The sequence below is a fragment of the Streptopelia decaocto genome (assembly GCF_964273445.1).
Source record: "Streptopelia decaocto genome assembly, chromosome: Z".
Taxonomy (NCBI): domain Eukaryota; kingdom Metazoa; phylum Chordata; class Aves; order Columbiformes; family Columbidae; genus Streptopelia; species Streptopelia decaocto.
The window spans coordinates 4,929,239-4,948,967 of NC_138657.1; the positions used below are offsets into that span (position 1 = coordinate 4,929,239).

The 19,729-nt window shown below is 39.9% G+C and overlaps 1 protein-coding gene across 1 annotated transcript; it reads right to left on the reverse strand.

The window, feature by feature from the left end:
* Positions 1-13,828: 13,828 nt before the first annotated feature.
* Positions 13,829-16,527, reverse strand: COX7C (cytochrome c oxidase subunit 7C). Its single transcript, XM_082075033.1, has 3 exons — positions 16,347-16,527; positions 15,012-15,157; positions 13,829-13,924 (listed from the first exon to the last, which is right to left on the reverse strand). Exons 1-2 carry the CDS (start codon positions 16,419-16,421, stop codon positions 15,041-15,043), a joined length of 192 nt encoding a protein of 63 aa, XP_081931159.1. The 5' UTR covers positions 16,422-16,527; the 3' UTR covers positions 13,829-13,924; positions 15,012-15,040.
* Positions 16,528-19,729: the final 3,202 nt, after the last annotated feature.

Genomic DNA, 19,729 nt, shown 5'->3' on the forward strand with positions numbered 1-19,729 from the left:
GAAGCCAAAATATAATCAAAAGGGTGTTTAGTCCTTGTGCCCTTGGCAGATGAGCAATACCTATACGTAAATGATGGCTTCAATCCACGACTGAACTGTGCATGGATTTTGTTTATTGCTACTGAATTTGGGAGAAGAGTAAATGCTGCCTTCGTATGTTGTTTGTTGTCTTAAAATGGTGGATTTCAAGGTGATTTCTGGTGTGGGATGGGACTGGGAGTTATGAGCATTGCTCTGGTAAAACTGATTTTACGTTAGAATCGGTCGTAATTGAAAGAGTTAGAGTACATCCGGAAGCAACATTAAACAGATTGTGCTAAATATGATGTGTTATGTTAATTAAATATGTCATTTGAAGGGTAATCAAATATGGTCATAACTTTATTGTCACTGCATGGTCATTTACTAGAAGCCAGTAAACTATGTACTGCTTGTTAAAATCTGAGTGACCTTTTCAAGGCTGAGTAGAGTGCTAAGTATATTAAATGAATCACGTTTCCTTATCTGGCATGACAGATGTTTGATTTTGTTGACATTTGCAGGAATGCACAAACAATTACGATTTCAATTGTTTATTCATCAGAGAATGTGAAGTTACCTGATGGTGCATATATACTGGGGGGGCGGTTGTACAATAAATCTTGGGTTTGTTGTTTGTCTCACGTAAGTTTATCAGCATTTAAAAAACATAAGCAACAACAGTTTTCTTCATTGAAAGGTCATTTCTTTAAGACAGGTGATGTGTTAGACACTGGCAGTATCCCAGGAAAGCCGGAGACATTTAGCAAATCATTTCCAGACATTGCAGAGAAATCAGGCATCTGCACAAAACTATATGAAAAGGTATCTAATTTAGGCACTCCTGTATTTTCTGAGCCACACCAAATGAAGGAATATTCTATTCTTTTGGGTACTCTTTGAATAGATGAGTAGTATCTGCTGGATGGTTTGCTGGGAATTATTTCCCTTTTCCTTGGCAGCAGTCCAGAACATCTAATTTTTTGGCAAACATTTGGGCATGTATTTCAATTTTCTTCCACTTATAATACTTATTATAGCGACACAGCAATGTAAAAACACTGTTGAGAAAATGGAGTATGGGAATGATTGCAGTCTTTTGGATCTTCATACGAGACCACTTGAACTGAGCAAAGAAATGAAGTAAGAATTATACAATATTTATTCAGATTTGTGTTATTCAGTGCTATGTAAGTAATCCTTCTGTGCAAAGAATGAAGTTTTAGGAAAGTTGGATTTAATGGCTAAGCACTACAGAATAGGAGGAAATGTAATGGGAAAGTTTTATGAATTGTTTTAATGTCTTCGTTCTGTGCTTATTCATTCCCACATAACAAATACTGTCAGTATAACAGAGAACAACTCTATGCATTCAGACATTTCTGTAAATTTTTACTACCTGTACACCACCGTGCACACACACAAGAAAAGAAGGAAGTCAATAACTAGGAAAAGATGCATCAAGTAGAGAAAAGTTGGTTTAGGTGACTGTTTTAGGTCCCCTACAACCGGAACTATTCTATTCTATTCTAAATAAAACGTTGTCACAAAAAGCTGACATGTTTTTTGACAAGATTTGGGGTTTCTTTTCTGCTTCCACAGAGGCTTTACTGTCCATTTGAAATTAAAAGGAATTTCTTAATTAGATAGATAGACTTTGAATATATCCAATTGCTATTTTATTGTTCCCCTGGCAAAACAAAATCTACAGAACTTTTTGTTAGGACTTGTCTCTTCAGGAAAAAAAGAAGTCTGTATTTCAAGAAATGTTAATATCTTCTCCAAGGTCTGAAAATACGCGATAAAGAAAACCTGAACTTTCCAAACTCACTTAACTACATTTTTTTAAAAATATCTGCTTTATGTGATGTTAACAGTGTCATTTCTGATAACTAAAACTGTATTTGCATTACTGTGTGACAACACCATAGGGGTTTGGACCTCTTTTGGGCTTTGAATGGTTTCTGAATCTACTAACTTTTTAAGATTAAAAAAAGCCAAATGTGGCAGAATAACCTCCACAAGAGTATGATGGAGAGGAAAGAAGCACTGAATTTTTGATGTTCTGCAAGAGTAGCAGTGACATTATGAGGCCAGATGGTGCATTACCTCCTAAAGTGCTTTTTAATTTTACAAGACTGGAAAATTTTGAAGTATCAGCATTTGAACAGGATTGTCAAATAAGCAGCTCATCATCAGCACCAAACATGATGAGTGTTGAAGTTTCATAGGATGTTTATTGCTAGGAATGGAGAAACCGTAGTTTTCCGGAGTAGCTAGTGAGATGATACAAAATTTTGCAAAAGAAAATGTTTGGGATTAAGGGTAAGAAACAACATAGTTTTTACAATATTTAGGCTGAAATTTTTCTAAATTGTTTTTAGTTTAATGGCTTCTAATTTTTTGGAGTATGGCTTCCCAAACTCTGCATCAATCTGGTGTTCACAAAGTGGGTTGGCACACTTTTTCTGAAAAGTTGACCTTCCTGAACCATTTGGGACTGGGTATTCAAACTGAGCACTTTGAATCACAGAATCCCAAACATCGAAAAATTTAAAGTCAGAATAAAGAGATCCATTGCTGCTGTTTTATTTTTACAGATGTCTTAATTTAGTAATGTTTAACGTAGCATCTAAACCACAGATAAGAATCCTGATTTCTGTTTCTTTAGGAAAATTAAGATTATTCTGTTCTTTAGCACGCAGCTACCAAAACCCATTCACCCGTGTGTGTCAGTGTGTGTTTTGGTGCTAAAATCATCTCTCTGCTCCCCAAGCAGTGACAGGGTGTAGTTTGCACCCACACTTTTCACCCGCATCCCAAACTAGACCTGTCAAAAAAGGTCACTAATTGTTATGCACATGAAGATTGACGTAGTGAGGAGAAATACCTGGGAAAATTTAGGTCCAGATTTTTCTCCTTTTTTCTTATTGACCTGGTGGGTGGGTGGACAAACACCCTTCGGTGGGCAGTTTTTCTTAAATGTGATTTGTTGCAGCTGTGAGATGTTTTAACCTTGACTTAGTATATCTCATCCAGCAGTGCCTCCACCATTTCATCGTTAGTGAGGCCGTTCGAACTTGTGTGTGGTTTTTTTATTCTCTTTTGTCAATAGACTTACCTTGAATTGTCTCCTCTTTCTGTTTGGCCACTAACTTTTCAAAGGTCATTGATTTCTAGGGGAGACCAAAGGTTTCATTTAGTAATCTTACCTGAAAATTGCTAGAGGGGGTTAAGAAATGAATGTTTTCAGTCCCTGATGACAGATTGTATTTTCCCTCTCCTATAATTTCAGGAAAAGTTTTTAGAGTATGTATCTGACAGTAATGCTGTTTTCAAAGGCAGAACCTGCGGTTATTTTCTCTCCTTCATGACCTGATTTAGTGGGTGTTCACATGGCTACTGGAGGGGTATCTAAATTTAGCTGGAGAAAGAAGCTGTATGTGCTCACCTCCCACCCAGGGGAGCTTTTATGCAGAATATAAGAGACTCAGGTTCAATTTCCAGTGATCTCCAGCAGCTTCCAAGGGTGTGCTTTAACACATACAGTTTCAAGTATGCTGATGAGGGTGTGCTCTCAGGACCACCCGCTGGAGCTATTCGAATTTCCAAGGATTATTTGAGTATCTGTTGCATAGGAGGGCTGGTTGGGGCATTTTGCTAGGAGTTTTTTTTTAATAAATTAAAAATATTAATTATATACAATTGTATTTAAGCAGTCACTGGAGCAAAAGCTGAAAGTCAAGACTTCCATAAAATTAGGTTGACTATTAATTTATGGGCTTTCTACAATGAAATGAGAACTAAACCACTAAAAACATGGGACATTATCTCTACCTTGAGCTTGTTTCCCCCCTTGGGACCACAAATGAGGCACCCAATGCCCCAGAGGAAAGGGAAGGTCTGAGTCGTACCCTTGTGCTTGAGACCGTACCAAAGCTGATACTCAGCTTTCTGGGGTTCCATATCCCATTCTTAGGGTTATCTATATAGCACACCTCAGAAAAATTAACTGGAATTAACTTCTTAAATAATCAACTATCGGAAGCGCTGTTAGTTTTTTCCTGACCTACTTAGTGTTAGAGAAACTGGCATTTTTTTTTTACATAAATTGATTTCAGAGGTAAAGTTAAATTGAACTGATATAGGGCTACTTTAACTTGAGAGCAGTGTCAAACTGAGAATTAAATGAAGTTTAAATAGTTTTGAAGTCACACCTTCAGCTAGTTAATTGTCCTGTGGATAAGATCTCAGGTGCCTGTACTCTCCTTTTGCATTATGTACTGGGCAGAGGCACTTAAACTGTGACTAACAAGTTAAATTATGTAGTACCTAAATCCTCTTCAGGAATATCTGTATCTTGCAGAGTATCTGTCTCTCACAGAACACCTCCCCTTTTGTCCCGCCACTTCACAATATGAAAAAGGCAACCTTGCTTAGGGGTTACCAGCCTTCGCCCTAACATCTCAAAAAAAACCCCACCCAGTTCTTCTCCAGCAAGCTTGGTAAAGCTAGCACTAAAATACTCCCAATTGGGCTGTAAAGAGCCATTACAGCTCCTGACAGCGAGTTGAGATAATAGTGAGTTAACAACTTAACTGCAGCTGTTTGGCCGAAAACAATTTTCTGCAGTATTGGATTCAGAGGACAGCAGCACGTCTGGAAAAAAAACCCCAAACAAATGGGAAAGAAAAGTGAGAGCGGCGAGGCGAGGGGAGCTGATGCACACACAGCCTGCACCGTGTTGGACAACAGTGATGTGCACGTTTCCAGAAAAGTTTCCAATTAGCTGTCCCAAAATCTGAAGTGGCAGCACTTCAGGCCGTCAGAAAAAAAAAAAATAAATAAATAAAATATCCACAAAACAAGGTCTTGGAGAGACCGATCTTCTTTAGAAAGGCACGTCTTCTTTAGGTTTCACTTTCAATTACCTGGATGGCTCATAGATGCGTGCAAGAAAAATTGGTCATTCATATTAATGACCCATCTATATATGTATATTTATTATTTTCCACACTCTGCCACTGTTTCAGGCAACAGGTAATAGCTCTGGTCAACTGCAAAGCCCAATTTAGTCAAATATCAGCGCTGACTGACGAAGCAGGCTAGTGGCTACCAGGTTTTCCCTTCCTTGAGGATGAGATCTTTATAACTGTTTTTACAAAAGTATATTTAGTCCAGAATCACGTAGCACCTTTTTCTGCAATGGAGCCAGGCTCTTCTCAGTGACAAACAGTGATAGGACAAGGGGCAATGGGTACAAACTGAAACACAAAAGGTTCCACTTAAATTTGAGAAGAAACTTCTCAGTGAGGGTGTCAGAGCCTGGCCCAGGCTGCCCAGGGGGGTTGTGGACTCTCCTTCTGTGCAGACATTCCAACCCGCCTGGACACCTTCCTGTGTAACCTCATCTGGGTGTTCCTGCTCCATGGGGGGATTGCACTGGATGAGCTTTCCAGGGCCCTTCCAACCCCTGACATTCTGGGATTCTGTGAATGCTTTGTCCAAAGAACCCTCAAGCAATTTCGGGTTCTAACAGTGCAATCAAAGTTCTAGAAAAAAGAAACAAAGCCTCAATTTGCACTCTCCCCTCTCAACACTCCCCCTTCCATCACCTGTTCAAAAAAATTACAAAATTTTATATGCACTGTTTTTTCACAAGTAAGTTGTATTACTTCATTTTGTCTCTTAGTTAGGTTCTCAGCAATGCTATTTATACACTGACATTATTCAAAGAGCTGCATGCTCTATATCACTAATGGAAAAGGTGGTATAACCACAGAAAAGAGCTTAATATTATTCATGGAATACCGAAAGAGAAAATGGAACAGCGGATCACATTAATTCCAGCAAATACTATTATTTTAAACTCATTTAAATGCAAGTCAAACTTACTGAGCGTATCATCCTAGAGAGTAACTACCATTTATCTTCTTGCTACAATCAGAGCGAACAAAAGCTGGTTATGGAGCCAGGCAGAGGTTGGTGTCCACAGCTTGCAGGAACATGACATTAACACATCTACCTTTGATAAAACATGTGTGTATGGCAGAGAAAGGGCAATTCTACTTCTACATTTTATTTATTAATAATTGGAACAATGATTAACTGCATGCATTCCCATCTCTACAGAGGGCCTTATGGTCACCGTTTCTCCATCTGGATCTGCCATAGACCAGTCAATGCTGTTCTGAAGTCTGTGTTTCCATACACCCTGAAATCACAGTAGCCTTCTCATTTCTCTACCTATGTCTTTTTTTTGGTGATAATTGGAGATGTAATTACAATACCTATAACCATAAATTGTCATGTTATTGTGTTCCCGATACCCATTCCAATTTCCAGTTAAATAATCCAAAGACTTAACCAGTTTCGCCCCACTCTGTTTTCACACATGAAAATAATGATTACATGTATCTCTTATGTTTTTTTTAATGTACCTGTCACGAAATATTACACGGAGGCACCCCAAGGTTAATTTAAGGGACAACAGAGTCCACAGCAACTTTTATTAAACCAGTAAGAAACAGGGTTCTTGCACTCCGCCAGTGACTTAAATACAGGTTCGGATATCAGTTGAGGAAATAATTTGAAGGGGCAGCAACTAATACAACAGCGGTCCACAGTGTGCATGCACGTGGCTGCACCAAAACAATGCCGGAGCGGCCTTGGGTCCCGGAGAAGCACATACTTGCCAAACACGGTGCAAAAGAGATGCACGTACTCGTAGTGAGTACGAGAAGTGTGCACTCGCGATTCCGCGAGGGTGAATTTATAATACACTCGCAATTGTGCGAGGAAATAATTTACTTACCCGTGCCAGTGTGCACGGAATCCTACACGTGCTTATGTGAAAGCACGGGAGGAAAATACACTCGCGGTTGTGCGAGGGGCTCTCAGCGGCCACTCGCGACTGTGCGAGGATTAATTTAAAGTACCCGTGCAAATGTGCACGGAAAATATATGTGCAAATGTGCACGGAAAGTATAAATATGCTCGCAATCCGTGAGAAGTTTTACTTACACACGTGGCGGCAGGGCAAGTGGAGTCTCCATCCCGGGGAGCGGGGGGGCCCGTGGCTCCCGGCGGCAGGGGCCAAGCTCGTGCTCCGAGGGACCCGCACAATGGGCCGAGTCGCCGACGAGCGTCCCGTTTTTATAGGCTGATCAGACCTGACTGGAGTCACTCTAGAAGCTTCTCTGCACCCCCACACTGTCTGTGGGTGCCTCTGAAGCCTTCCAAACATCCCCCATACTGGCCGCAGGGACCCAGCGGCTCAGTGGCGCCTGGGCACTCCCTTCTCCTAATGGGCCTGGCAGGGTGTGCTCTGGGCCACACAAAAGAAGCTGTTAGCCTCAAGTACCAGAGAAAGAGGGGACGGGGGTTACATTCCACGACAGTACCCCAAAGAGGTGAGGACAGGAAGGAATATTTTTATAGCACCAGTCAGCTGGATTGTATCCCAGCTGTGCTATGACTTAGTGGGTGTAGAATTTCACTTTATTTTATTTGTCATGAAATCAAACCCAATCAATTTCCTTCACATGGAGGCAGCAAAGTTAGTGCTCTTGTTTTTTCCCCTTGACAATTCTATTTAATTTTTAAAATTATACCCACCAATATCACTACACTGAGATTCTGGAAATCAGCCAAGGTAGTGAAATGCAATGTATACATGACCTTTGTCTATAAAGAATACAATTAATTTCCAAGTGTTATCCTGTGCAATACTATCCAAGCTCTCATCCACTGCTTACATTCAAGAAGAATGGCTGCTAATATGGTTGTCAGGACAACCACATCTCTGCTTTCATATTTTCTTGCTCAAGCCCAATTTGTTTATAAACCTCTAAATTGTTTCATGTTCCTGTGTTAACCTCAAACAGAAATAAAAATCTCAGGCCAGCAAAAAACACAAAAAGGAAAACAGTAGCTGAAAACTTAGACAATATTTTGAATTTTTGGTATTTAATTAGTAGTAAAAAGATTTTTATGTAATTTTCATAAGTAACTCATACTCTAATTATTGTATATGGCAGCAAATCACTTCAAATGGTTGTCAATAACTTAAAGCAACAAAAAACTTATCCCAGGTTTCTCTTGTACTAATATTCATCTATTATTCAAGGGTTGCCCACAACGGCTCAGAAATGTGGATCATCAAATGCAGTATCCTGTCTCCCATGTCGGTTAATACCAGGTGCTTCAAGGCACAACTGAACAAAACCTGGAATTTCTGTTCTTTAGGGAAAAGATAATCTAATCCACATTGCTTCCTGAAGACTGGATCTGATCTGAAAAGGGTACATTGTAAAAGCAATTGCTGAACATAAACTCCAGAAACATTTGATTTGAAAAATAATAGGTATGATATTTCTCATCAAATTCTTTACCCTATTTAATGTAACTGAACACAAGTCCTTCATTCTCCCCTCCAAGTCAATAATAAATTTAATTCCTGTATGATAGTATGTTGCTTAGTGAAGGAGCAGTTCAAAGTTGATGTTCCATTCTCCCTCTTTTAAAACAAGCAAACCAACCAACAGACGCTCTTCAGCCGCCTGACCTGCTGCAGGATTCACAGCTTGGAGGTGCGAACAGTGAGTTCTTGTCATCGGGACTAGTAATACTTTCCAGATGTGAAAGACTTTGAGGGTTTAGCTTCTTCCTCTCATTCATTTCTAAAGAGTTCTAATGATTTATTCCCTCTGCATATTAAAATCTTTCCATACCAGGAAAGTCTTTCACTAATCTGGGTAGAACAAGAAAATTTCACAGGGTGTTCAACAAATGGTATACAATGGCACTACGATATCTGCAACTATGGTTTCTATCTCTTTCTGTGGAAGAAGTTAACATCCTCCTTGCCTTTTTGATTGCAACTGTACACTGAGAAAATGTTTTCGTTCAGCAGTCCACAACGGTGTCTTCTGCTAGAATGACCGTGATTTATTCATGATATATCACTGCCATGAGAGTTCAAATTGCCCCACTACCACTTTGCATTTGTCGACATTGAATTTTATCTATATCGGGTTGAGTAAGGATTAGCAACCTCTGTACATCTCTGAGATATGTAATATAAACACAGAGAACAAATGTATTTTGAGTGTTGCTTTACCATCCTATTTGTGTCAAACATTAATCATTCATTACTTCTAAAAATATCTGACCTCTGATATACTCCCTCTTCCTCTCTCCACCAAAATGCTTCATTTGATAGCTTTAGAGCACTTTGTAAAGGTTTTGCAAATGTTCAGCTGTGTTTATGAAATGAGACAAAATAAAGTTCCAGAGTAAGACAGAAAGATCCCCAAGCCAGAAACATTCCAAATATTAAAACACAGGAACATCTAAATCATGTCTGCTTAGATTTAACTGAGAAACTGCTTGAAGACTACTGATACCTAATGCTGAGACATGAACATCTCTGGAAACTGAAACTATTTTGAGTCAAAACAGAATTTGTGAAGGGGAAAATGATAACAAAAAACCTGGAAACAAACAAACATCGAACGTAAAAGATTTTCCTTAAAATTGGCATTCAGCAAGCAAAATATATTATCACCCACATGTGTTATTTCCCAGATGTCCTTTAACCGTGATCATTTCCTTAGTACAATTTTAATGACAGAAGCACCACTTACATATTGCTCATTGCCTATAAGTTCAAGCCTGTGTTTTATTTTTCTGCATCTTTTTTTCATTTTTATTTTTTTAAAAATGATTTATCTTTTACGAAATCAAGGTGTGCTAAAGGGAACCCAAAGGGTTACTTTAAAAGTAAATATTTCATTGGGTACTCAGACTATTATATAACTGAGCATGACAGAATATACTTACAAATTTTGAACAACTTAATCCTACAACTCCTTTAATTAATCTGGTCTGGTTCATTACCATTAAATATCAGTACACATATGCATAGCAACACCTCAGTTTTTGGAAAAATTCAGGGCTGAGTATTTCCACATTATTATCTGTGGTGGGAATGTGTTCAGTGAAGTAATTCCTGGATGAGATTCTGATTCTTTTGAAGTCAACAAGATCAACTAATCTGTCCCCAAACTTGTGCTGGGGGATGACCAGGTTGGGTTTGTCAGGGTGTAGAGCTCGGGTTGTCCCATTTGTGAGGTGAATAGAAGACCCGGCAGCTTAGCGCCTCTTGAATAATGCACTAATATCTCAAATTGGACATTTTTTTAAAGTCATTTTATCCAGAGCATTGCTTCCTGAGACCAGCATTGGGTTTCCCACCAGAGAACATTTGGTCTCCCCTAGCATTTTGCTGCTATGGATAGATTTTCCACCATGTGGAACTAGGCATGGAGAAAAAGAGTTGAGAGATGTCACAAACAATAGTTAGCAATAAGTGTATTAAATAAAGAAAAAAATCTACCCAAGTTTCTCTGGCTTACCTATTTAGCAGTCAATAAGCAAATAAGAGAGTGGTAGGACTTAAATAGGAAACCATAGAACAGGTAAAACAGAAAATATTACGACAAACATCATTTTAGGAGTAGCAGTGCAAAAAAATAAAGAAGTTGAAAAGGGAAGGTGCTCTAGGCTCTGACATACTCTCCTAAAAATCAAGCTTAGCTATAAGCAGTGGTCTTCTCATAACAGCAAATAAACTGATATAGTCTGGAGTTGCGCCTCTGCGAAATAACACTTTCAAACATCTGATATTAACGGTAAGAGCCACATATCTCTCGATGAAAACCAGTATTTTCCACCCAAGCAAAGAATTTTAGACTTTGCTTTATTGAACAGTCATGGCTTTATAGATAATCGAGTAGTAAAAAATGCCTTTGGGTAAAATGCAGACTGTCCCAGTTTGCATTAATAGAAAGATAGATCAAAACAGATCTGTTAATGTGTTTCTATTACAGAAGTAAAAGTTTTGAAAACCTAAGGGAACCAATTACTTAAGTCAGACAGAGAACTTATGGACTTGATAATTGATGAGGCTTGAAAATTACTGAAAACTGCATGAGCAAGTCATAGAGAAACAGTCCAAATCTAAAGAGACTAATTACAGCTTTGGCAGCATGCAAGAGTAAGACAGAGTTTGCAATGAATGGAGAATATGGCTACTCATTTTGAAACTTACATTGTGTAAGTGTTATGTCAAAAATACAAGCTAACAACTGGAGAGCTGCACACATCAAAATTAGCAAGTCTCCTCAACCTACACTCAAGAAGTAATTAAATGAGCAGATTGGATTAAAAAGGCTACAAAATTGTATTAAACATTGCTTTTTAAGGATGAATTAATTAATAATTGGACAATATGCACACAGGTTTGTCAAATGATAGTTTATGACTAACGCAATGCATTTAGTCAGCTAAATTATCCAAAGCAGGACTGATGTGCTTTAATTTTTGTATGATGTACTGGCATAGAGAGTGGGAGCAGATGAATAACAGTAGGAAGACAACCGTGAGCACAGTGGAGGTTGCGATCATCCCCCACTGTGCCTCACAGCTGCAGTGACAGAAATTAAGTAAAAAAGCAGGAGATGAAAGGTTATGGGTATTGCGATTCACATCAGTAATTTTTATAAGTCGGTGGCAGGGTTGGAAACACAGTCATAATTTGAAAACTTCTTATAACTAGTAGCCCCCAGGACCTCTCTGCTCCTAAGTAAATGACCACGATCCATCAACGTAGCGACACTGGGAAGAAAAAGATGAGTACAGTTTTTAGAATACATCATGAGAGGATAAAGTCTCCAGCATTTAATCTAAAAATAACTCTTTCAAGTATAACCACCCATGCTCAAAAGTACATTTAAGTAGAAAAAGTATGGAGAAGGGGATGATATTCAGAACAGAGACTTTGTTTCAAGCAGATTAAAGGAACTGGTTTGCTTAGCCCACAAGATGTTCGCAGATGATGCTCACTCTTTCCAAATGCATCAAGGACACGGAGTAAGGGTAGAAATAATAACAATAAAAAAAACCAAAACAAAACAAAAACAACCAACTAAACTGCCACAAAGTTATTAAAGAACAAGCACAGTGAGCTATGTACAAATAAATGCAGTGGAAAGCGTGTTTGTGAAAGAAATGAGATTCTGTAACAGGATCCCATTAGGACTTGCCTTGTGCAACAGACATTTGATTTGTGCGTCTGCAGCAGGAGGCAAATGAGACTTTGTCACCTAAAGAGCTCCTGTTTTGATTTTTGCATTAAAAGGGCAGATTTTTTTTTTTTTTTTAATAGGACCTGAGTTTTTCCAGGAATTCCCAACATCTAGACCAAGAAATGTGCACCTTTTCTGGATTCCCTAGCTGTCTCAGCGTGATGTTCCTGCATCACCTACAGTGCACAACATTTATCTTCTCTGTAAATCTTTGTTGAAATATATTACTCTGTAGTCAGACAGTAACAAACAGATTATACCATATAATTCTATCTCTGTCATAGCTACCAGGCATTCTTACTTTGAATCTATTAGTTTGGGATCTTTCCTTCAAATCTTGCTTTCTTCATTATCATTTTTCTGCAGACTTTGCTGGCCTTTTGATCAACATCACCATGCATCACTACGCTTCCTTCTAGCTCTAGTAAAAAAAGTTGTGGCAAGACAATATCACTCTTTTGTTCCCAGCTCAGGGTCTTCCAACACTAGTCATCAGCACTCTAAAGTCACCGCCCGAAAAGCACCACTCTGTTACAACAGTCTTTTATTGTTTCTGTATTCACTTCTACTGATATTTGATGACAAACTAGTATTCGTACAGCTTTGGACTGGACAACAGAACTGCAGCTTCCACGAAGCAACCATTCAGTCCATGGACTGGCAGATATCGTACGCCACATTAAATGCACCGTGATCGAGCAAACGGGCTTTAGGGAAAAAGAAAAAAAAAAAAAAAAACACAACAAACAAAACCAGAAGACCTCAGGGAAGGAAAGCAACTCAGAATACTTACCATCTAAAGGCATTATTGACAAGGGCGAAGTAACTATTATTGGGTTACGCCTGTGCTTTTCATACCCTGTCTTGAGACAATGAGGTTGTTGCAACCAAAACGGATGTGAAAATTACTTTCTGCTTGTGCTGTCAACAGGGCCACTAATGCAAACACCTGCCTGTCACATTCAAGTCGGCAGAAGTATCCCAACAGCAACCTTTACAGCTCCCAGACTACCCTTAATTACACAGGCCCCAACATCAGGCACAACCCTGTGCTAAGACTACAGCTACAAAATGAAACTTCTCAATTCTTCCCAAATAACTACAAATTCGCAGCAGTATCAGAGTTCTGATAAATCAGAGAATATCGTCAACACATTTTCTGGTCAGAATTGTAGTTATTTTTGCTGTACATGTTTTCCAGACTACTTCATTATCCAAACCTGAAGACTAGGCAGAGCAGGTATTCCTGCTTGGGGCAACAGCACCAGTAACAGCAGCTCTTTTCTGTGTGGAAACAAAGCCAAGTAAAACATTCTCAACCGATCAGCCAAAAATACTCAAGATGAAAATTCTGCACCATGAGTTACGGTGGCAGCATACTCACTGCGAGGCTCACTGGTCACAATCTGTCCCAGGACATTACTCTGCGAGTAGTCTGAAGGGTACTTGAGAAAACCACAAGGCTTAATTTAAGCTATTTAAGCACCTGACTAGAAATGTTAATCCAGTTTTGAAATGTGCTTTTTCCAACCCTCTCATTTTATACCTAAAGACAATTACTGCTCAATTTAGTGTCAATACACTGCAATTTGAAAGGGTTCTTAGTATACACCAGCTGTCAAAAGCACTTCAAGATTTTCACAAAATACACAGCCCAAGACTTTCAGATTTAAGATTTTATTTAGTCACAACCAGCATGGTACACAATTGCAGCTATCCTTGTTCCATTCAAAGATGCTGTGTAGAAGACTTTATCCCTGCAAGGAAAAAACAAAGAATTAACAATTTAAGAACTTCAATATCTTTGCATCTAGAAACACTATAAAGATATGCTTCAACTAGAATTTTAATGGGCTTTCCTTCATCTACCACATACTTTTGTAGCAGAGGCCTTGACTTACATGAAACCACACAGTTCTAAATGCTCAGGTTCAACACAAGTCTCCCATTCTTTTCTCCTTAGTTTAAGAGGCAAAACCACCAGACTAGCCAAACAATTACATAAATTATTTCAATTGGTTTTAATTATGAGATTCCAGGGAGGACGGTTATTTCTTTCCAAGAACTACCTGGGTAATTCAAGCCCCTGAAGACTTACTGTTTCTCAGATTGTAGAACTGACAATACCAGATATTTCCAAAGTGAAATCAGATTAGGATAAACTCAAGTGGCCTTTCAACTGGAAGCAGCATGCTTGCACAGCCTGAACTACATCTGAGGTTTGCTTTGTCTCGTTAGAATCATCATCACTAATTATAATCACTTGTGCTGTCAGTGACCTTATTTTAAGTGGACTTTATCTCATAAATGGTTAGGAATGTTGTATGTAGATGGTGTGACTGTTATGACACGGTTGACGTAAGTCCAAGAAATCTTGTTTTCCACTGAGTTTTAACTGGCACATCAGCAAGCGTTTACAGTATCACAGTTTCTCATACCGTTTGGTTCACATCACACATGCCAGTTCTTCCTACAGATTACGTCAAATGTAGCTTTGTTTCCTCAAAAGGTGGTAGACATGGTTTTGGTTAGTTATTATCCAAGTCAAATGAGTACCATCTTCAGTCAGTTAGCATATCTGTGGACTATTAAGAAGCTGCAGTCAGAGGTGCAGCCTTCGGGGAGTCGAAAGTCACATGTCAATGAGAGTGCAGCAGTGCTGTGAAGTAAACTTAAACTTATTATGTGAGCTTAGATGCCACTGCTGACCACAAACTCTAAGCACCTGGATTGCGAAAGGCTGAACATTTTAACAGTGGTTTTATAAGAGAAAACACTCCTCAAAACTTAGTTTTGACTACAGATTCCGCTATGCTATGGAATCTAAAAATAAAACCAACGTACCCAATTAGTGCAATTACAGTCCGTCCCCTTCATTTCTTAAGCAGCTGGTGTCTGACTATAACAAAAGGGGCGACAAATCCACTTCCAAAGAATGCACACATTATTCCGAGCAATCGCCACTTGTTTTCCACAGAAAATGGAAGGTTCTAGAAAAAAAAAAAAAGAATTTTAGTTTTGCAATCAATATATTAATTACTTCCTCAATGACTTGTAAACGGTGAGAGGCCCAGAGCACTAACAGGTGGAATCAAGCTGATAAAATAAATATTCAGTATCAAAACAACTTCCCTTCCTCTCAAGCAAAGAAACACAGTAACTAGAGTAATAGCTTGGATATGATCTTTAGAGGTTATTTTGTCCATTCTTCCCCTCCCCCCACCAATCCAAAGCAGGGTCAGTTCACTGAAGGCCTCATCCAGCCAAGCAAAATTATCCCTAAAGATTCACATCCCACAGACTCTCCAGGCAATCTGTTCACATATTTAATTACCTTCATTGTGAAGATTTTTTTTGTGTGTGTGTGTAGCCTCATCTAGGTGTTCCTGCTCAGGCAGGGGGATTGGACTATATGATCTTTCAAGGTCCCTTCTTCCAACCCCTAACATTGTTGTTTTCCTCATGTTCACTAGACATGTAAAATTCACTTTCAGACGTAGAACTGATCATGACCAGTATTTTAAGGAATGTGTCCATTGATATACATTACATGTTCTTAAAAAAAAAATGAATGCATGATGTTACCTAACATTGATTTAGAAAATTTCCTACTTGTTTTAGAGTATGATATTGTATTTTATGCTCAGAAAGAGAAACATATTTTAATTAAGTATTGATAATTATATTTATTTCTAACTATTTCATTCAAGCAGAAGCACTAATCTTTAGAGTTCTATTCTTCTGCCTTCAATTTCATGACTGTATTGTTTTTCACCTGAATATCATTTCCCATTTTAATTTTTGTTGATATTAATAAAGTTTAAGCATAAAGTACATGTTAAGCATAAAGTACATCAGAAAGCGTTTACAGTATCACTGTTGTCCCTCATACTGTAATGCTCATCATCTGTACCACTGAAGTGGAAGGTTGCAGGGGAGGACACTGAAGGCATGTGCAGCAGAATTTGCTTTGCTGCGGCTATAAAAAGACTCCAAAGCCCACCCTGGAGACCTGGTAACAGGGAAGCCGTTACTCTGCTCCTCGCAACAGCATGCACTCGCTAGGGTCTCAGAATTCCCCTCCAAACCGCGGCGGGCCCCGGCCCCCCCCGCCTTCCCGCGACCTTCAGGCCGCGCCGCAGCGGGCCTGGGCCGGGGCCTGTCCCCGCCGCCCGTTACCTTCCCAGGGCCTTCTTCATAGTGGCTCCTGCGGATGGCGGAGGTGGCGAACCTGCGGACACCGGCAGCCAGCATGGTACCTACGGGGCAGCCCAGCGACCCTGTGCCCTGCGCGACCTTCCCTCAGCAGCGCCGGCGCCTTCTGCGAGCGGGGCCGGAAGCGGGGTAGGGAAACAGCTCGTCCCTGGGGCATGATGGGAGTTGTAGTACCGCGCGGTCACGTGGTTCGGAGCGGCGGCCTGCGGTTGGACGCACTCGGCGCTTCAGAGGCGGGAGCGTCTCGCCAGGCCCCGCCCTCTTTTCTCCGCCATTTTGTCTCCTGCCCGGGGTTTCGCGCCCCTGGAGTGGGCGGAGCCGCTTCCTGAAGTGCGGTGGGGAAATGGCGGGAGGGGCGTTCAGGAGTGACGAGAAATAAGCGGAATAATTGTAGGGGAAAGGGACCTGGGGTCCTGGGGACAGCAGGATGACCATGAGCCAGCACTGGGCCCTTGTGGCCAGGAAGGCCAATGGTACCTGGGGTGGGTTGGAAGGGGGTGGTCAGTAGGTCAGAGAGGTTCTCCTGCCCCTCTGCTCTGCCCTGGGGAGACCACACCTGGAATATTGTGTCCAGTTCTGGGCCCCTCAGTTCCAGCAGGACAGGGAACTTCTGCAGAGAGTCCAGCACAGGGCAACAAAGATGCTGCAGGGAGTGGAGCATCTCCCGTGTGAGGAAAGGCTGAGGGAGCTGGGGCTCTGGAGCTGGACAAGAGGAGACTGAGGGGTGACCTCATTAATGTTTATGAATATATAAAGAGTGAGTGTCATGAGGATGGAGCCAGGCTCTTCTCAGTGACAACCAATGATAGGACAAGGGGTAATGGGTTCAAACTGGAGGTTTTGTGTTTTTGTGAAAAACTGTGTTTTTCAAACGCAGGAGGTTCCACTTAAATGTGAGAAGAAAGTTCTCAGTGAGGGTGGCAGAGCCTGGCCCAGGCTGCCCAGGGAGGTTGTGGAGTCTCCTTCTCTGCAGACATTCCAACCCGTCTGGACACCTTCCTGTGTAACCTCATCTGGGTGTTCCTGCTCCATGGGGGGATTGCACTGGATGAGCTTTCCAGGGCCCTTCCAACCCCTGACATTCTGTGATTCTGTGATAAGTCAAAATCTGTGCTTAATCTCTACAGTACTACAGAAATAGAGGTCACTGGGTGTTGATTTAGCTGATGGCTGTAGTTTTAAAAGCTGTAGGAGTCTGGTGAATGTGGGTGAGACATGGTGAAGATACATGTGATATTGCCAACTTTCTTGAGTACATTCTAGTGTAGTTTTCTTGCAAAGTCACATTGTAAAGAAACCTGGACAATATGTCTGTCCCTTCATGTCTGGGAAAGGAATAATAAGAATTCTCACAAAGTTATTAATAAAGCAGTCGTATCTGTCTGATTTTGTACATGGGGTATTTTAAATTAAAGCTCTGGATTCCATTACATTTTTTTGCAGTTAAATATGAGATTGATGCTGCTATCTCTGCTACATGAAGTAGCTGTGGACAGGCTGGAGAGGATCCAGTGAAGGGCCACAAAGATGATCCAAGGACGGGGAAGCTGCCATATGAGGAAAGACTGAGAGAACTGGGCTTGTTCAGCCTTGAGGAAAGATGCTCAGGGGAGACCTTGTCTCTGTGTTCCAGTATTTAAAGGGTGGCTACAAAGAAGGTGGAGACTCCCTTTTTACAAGAAGCCCCATGGAAAAGACAGGAGGCAATGGGTACAAGTTACTCCTGGGGAGATTCCAGTGGGACACAAAATGGAAATTTTAAATGATGAGAATAATCAACCATTGGATAATGTTCCCAGGGAAGTGTTGGATTCCGCAACATTGGACATGTTTAAGATTCAGCTGGAGAGGCACTGAGCAATCTTGTCTAGACCATGCTTGTGCCAAGAAAGGTTGGGCCAGATGATCCCTGTGGTCCTTTCCAGCCTGGTATTCTATGATGTCTGTGTTGCAGGGAAACAATTTTTAAATGTCCGTCCTTGATATTATCTAAGGGAGGAGATATATAGATATATGCATATACAATTTTTTTTTTTCTTCCTCATGCTCATTGACACAACACATAAATTAAGGCAAGCTGACAGAACTGGGAATTTGAACACTGAGGTGTGATTATATTAGTTTTTATTTAGGCAGTCTATTTTGGAAAATTGAGTATTTAGGACCAGTAAAGACAAGTTAGCACAGATTATTTTAAGAGGCAAAGTCTGTTTATGCAGAAAGCAGAAAAGAGACATGAAACAACCAGGAGTTTTTTGAATATTTGAAGTGTATCAAATGAAAGTATTTGCATAAATTAGAATGAAGTACAAATATTGATTTAATTTTCATGAAGAATTTCCTTTACAAATTTCAAAATAATGTAATATAAACATATTTGCACTAAGTGCACTTCTAAACACTTCAGAAATAGTTATGGGAGTAACTCGTAGATTTGAACTGCAGTGATTTCCTACACCTGAGTTTTAATATGAGTAAATTAAACTGCCAGGAAAATTCAGCAGTAGCTTTTTATACTTACAAGTTCAGGTTTTTCTAAAGCTGGAGGGCAATCTGAATTAGTTCAGGTGCACTTTACTGGGATGTTCTCAGAGTTTCTTGGAATAATGTAACTCTTGAGTTGTTCTAGATGCAAAACATAACTATAAATCTAATTTGATGCCATATAAAACCAGGAATTCTTACTTTTTTTTTTTTTAACCTTCTTTTTTTTTTTTTTTTTTTCTTTTTTTTTTTTTCTTTCTCTTACTGTGTTTAGTTGACTGTACAGGGACAAGTGAATTGGAATTTTGCATCAGATAATTCTTGCCCACATGTATATTGATGTCTTCATCGGAACTTCAAGAGGTTTGTAATGCTTGCCTTCTCATTATGGAAGCAGAATCAACACCTCTACCTGCTTGTTCTAGTGTTGTTATAAGCTCTGCTAAAGTGTCCTGTACAGATTACAGTTTCACAAACCTGTAGTTTTCCTTGGAATCTGTTGGAATAACTCGATATAATATTTTCCATGCAAGGAAGTTTTAAGTGGGAGCTTAACCTACTCATTAGTAATTCAGCTATTCCTCATAGCTTTCTTCTGGCGGTTTTATGTGAGTGTCATTTTGTCCTGGTTATCTCTTAGTACTTATTTTGTCCATATATACACCATAGCCTGTCCATGCAGATCCTGTTATGTTACTTTCACAAAAAAAAGCCTGTGACATGCAGCCTAACTGGGTTTCTTCCACAGTGAATATCCGTGCGTTTAAGCATGTCTACAATGGCCTTGTCATTTCTGAGTGATTTTTATTCCTAGATCATTATTAGCCAATATAGGGCTAATATAGGGCACCTTTTGTCCCTGT

Excerpts from the sequence above, each read along its gene's own strand:
- COX7C (XM_082075033.1), bottom strand. The coding sequence starts at position 16,421 with ATGCTGGCTGCCGGTGTCCGCAGGTTCGCCACCTCCGCCATCCGCAGG. Across the intron at positions 15,158-16,346 it reads ATGAAGAAGGCCCTGGGAAG|AACCTTCCATTTTCTGTGGA; the intron begins GTAACGGGCGGC and ends TTTTTTTTCTAG.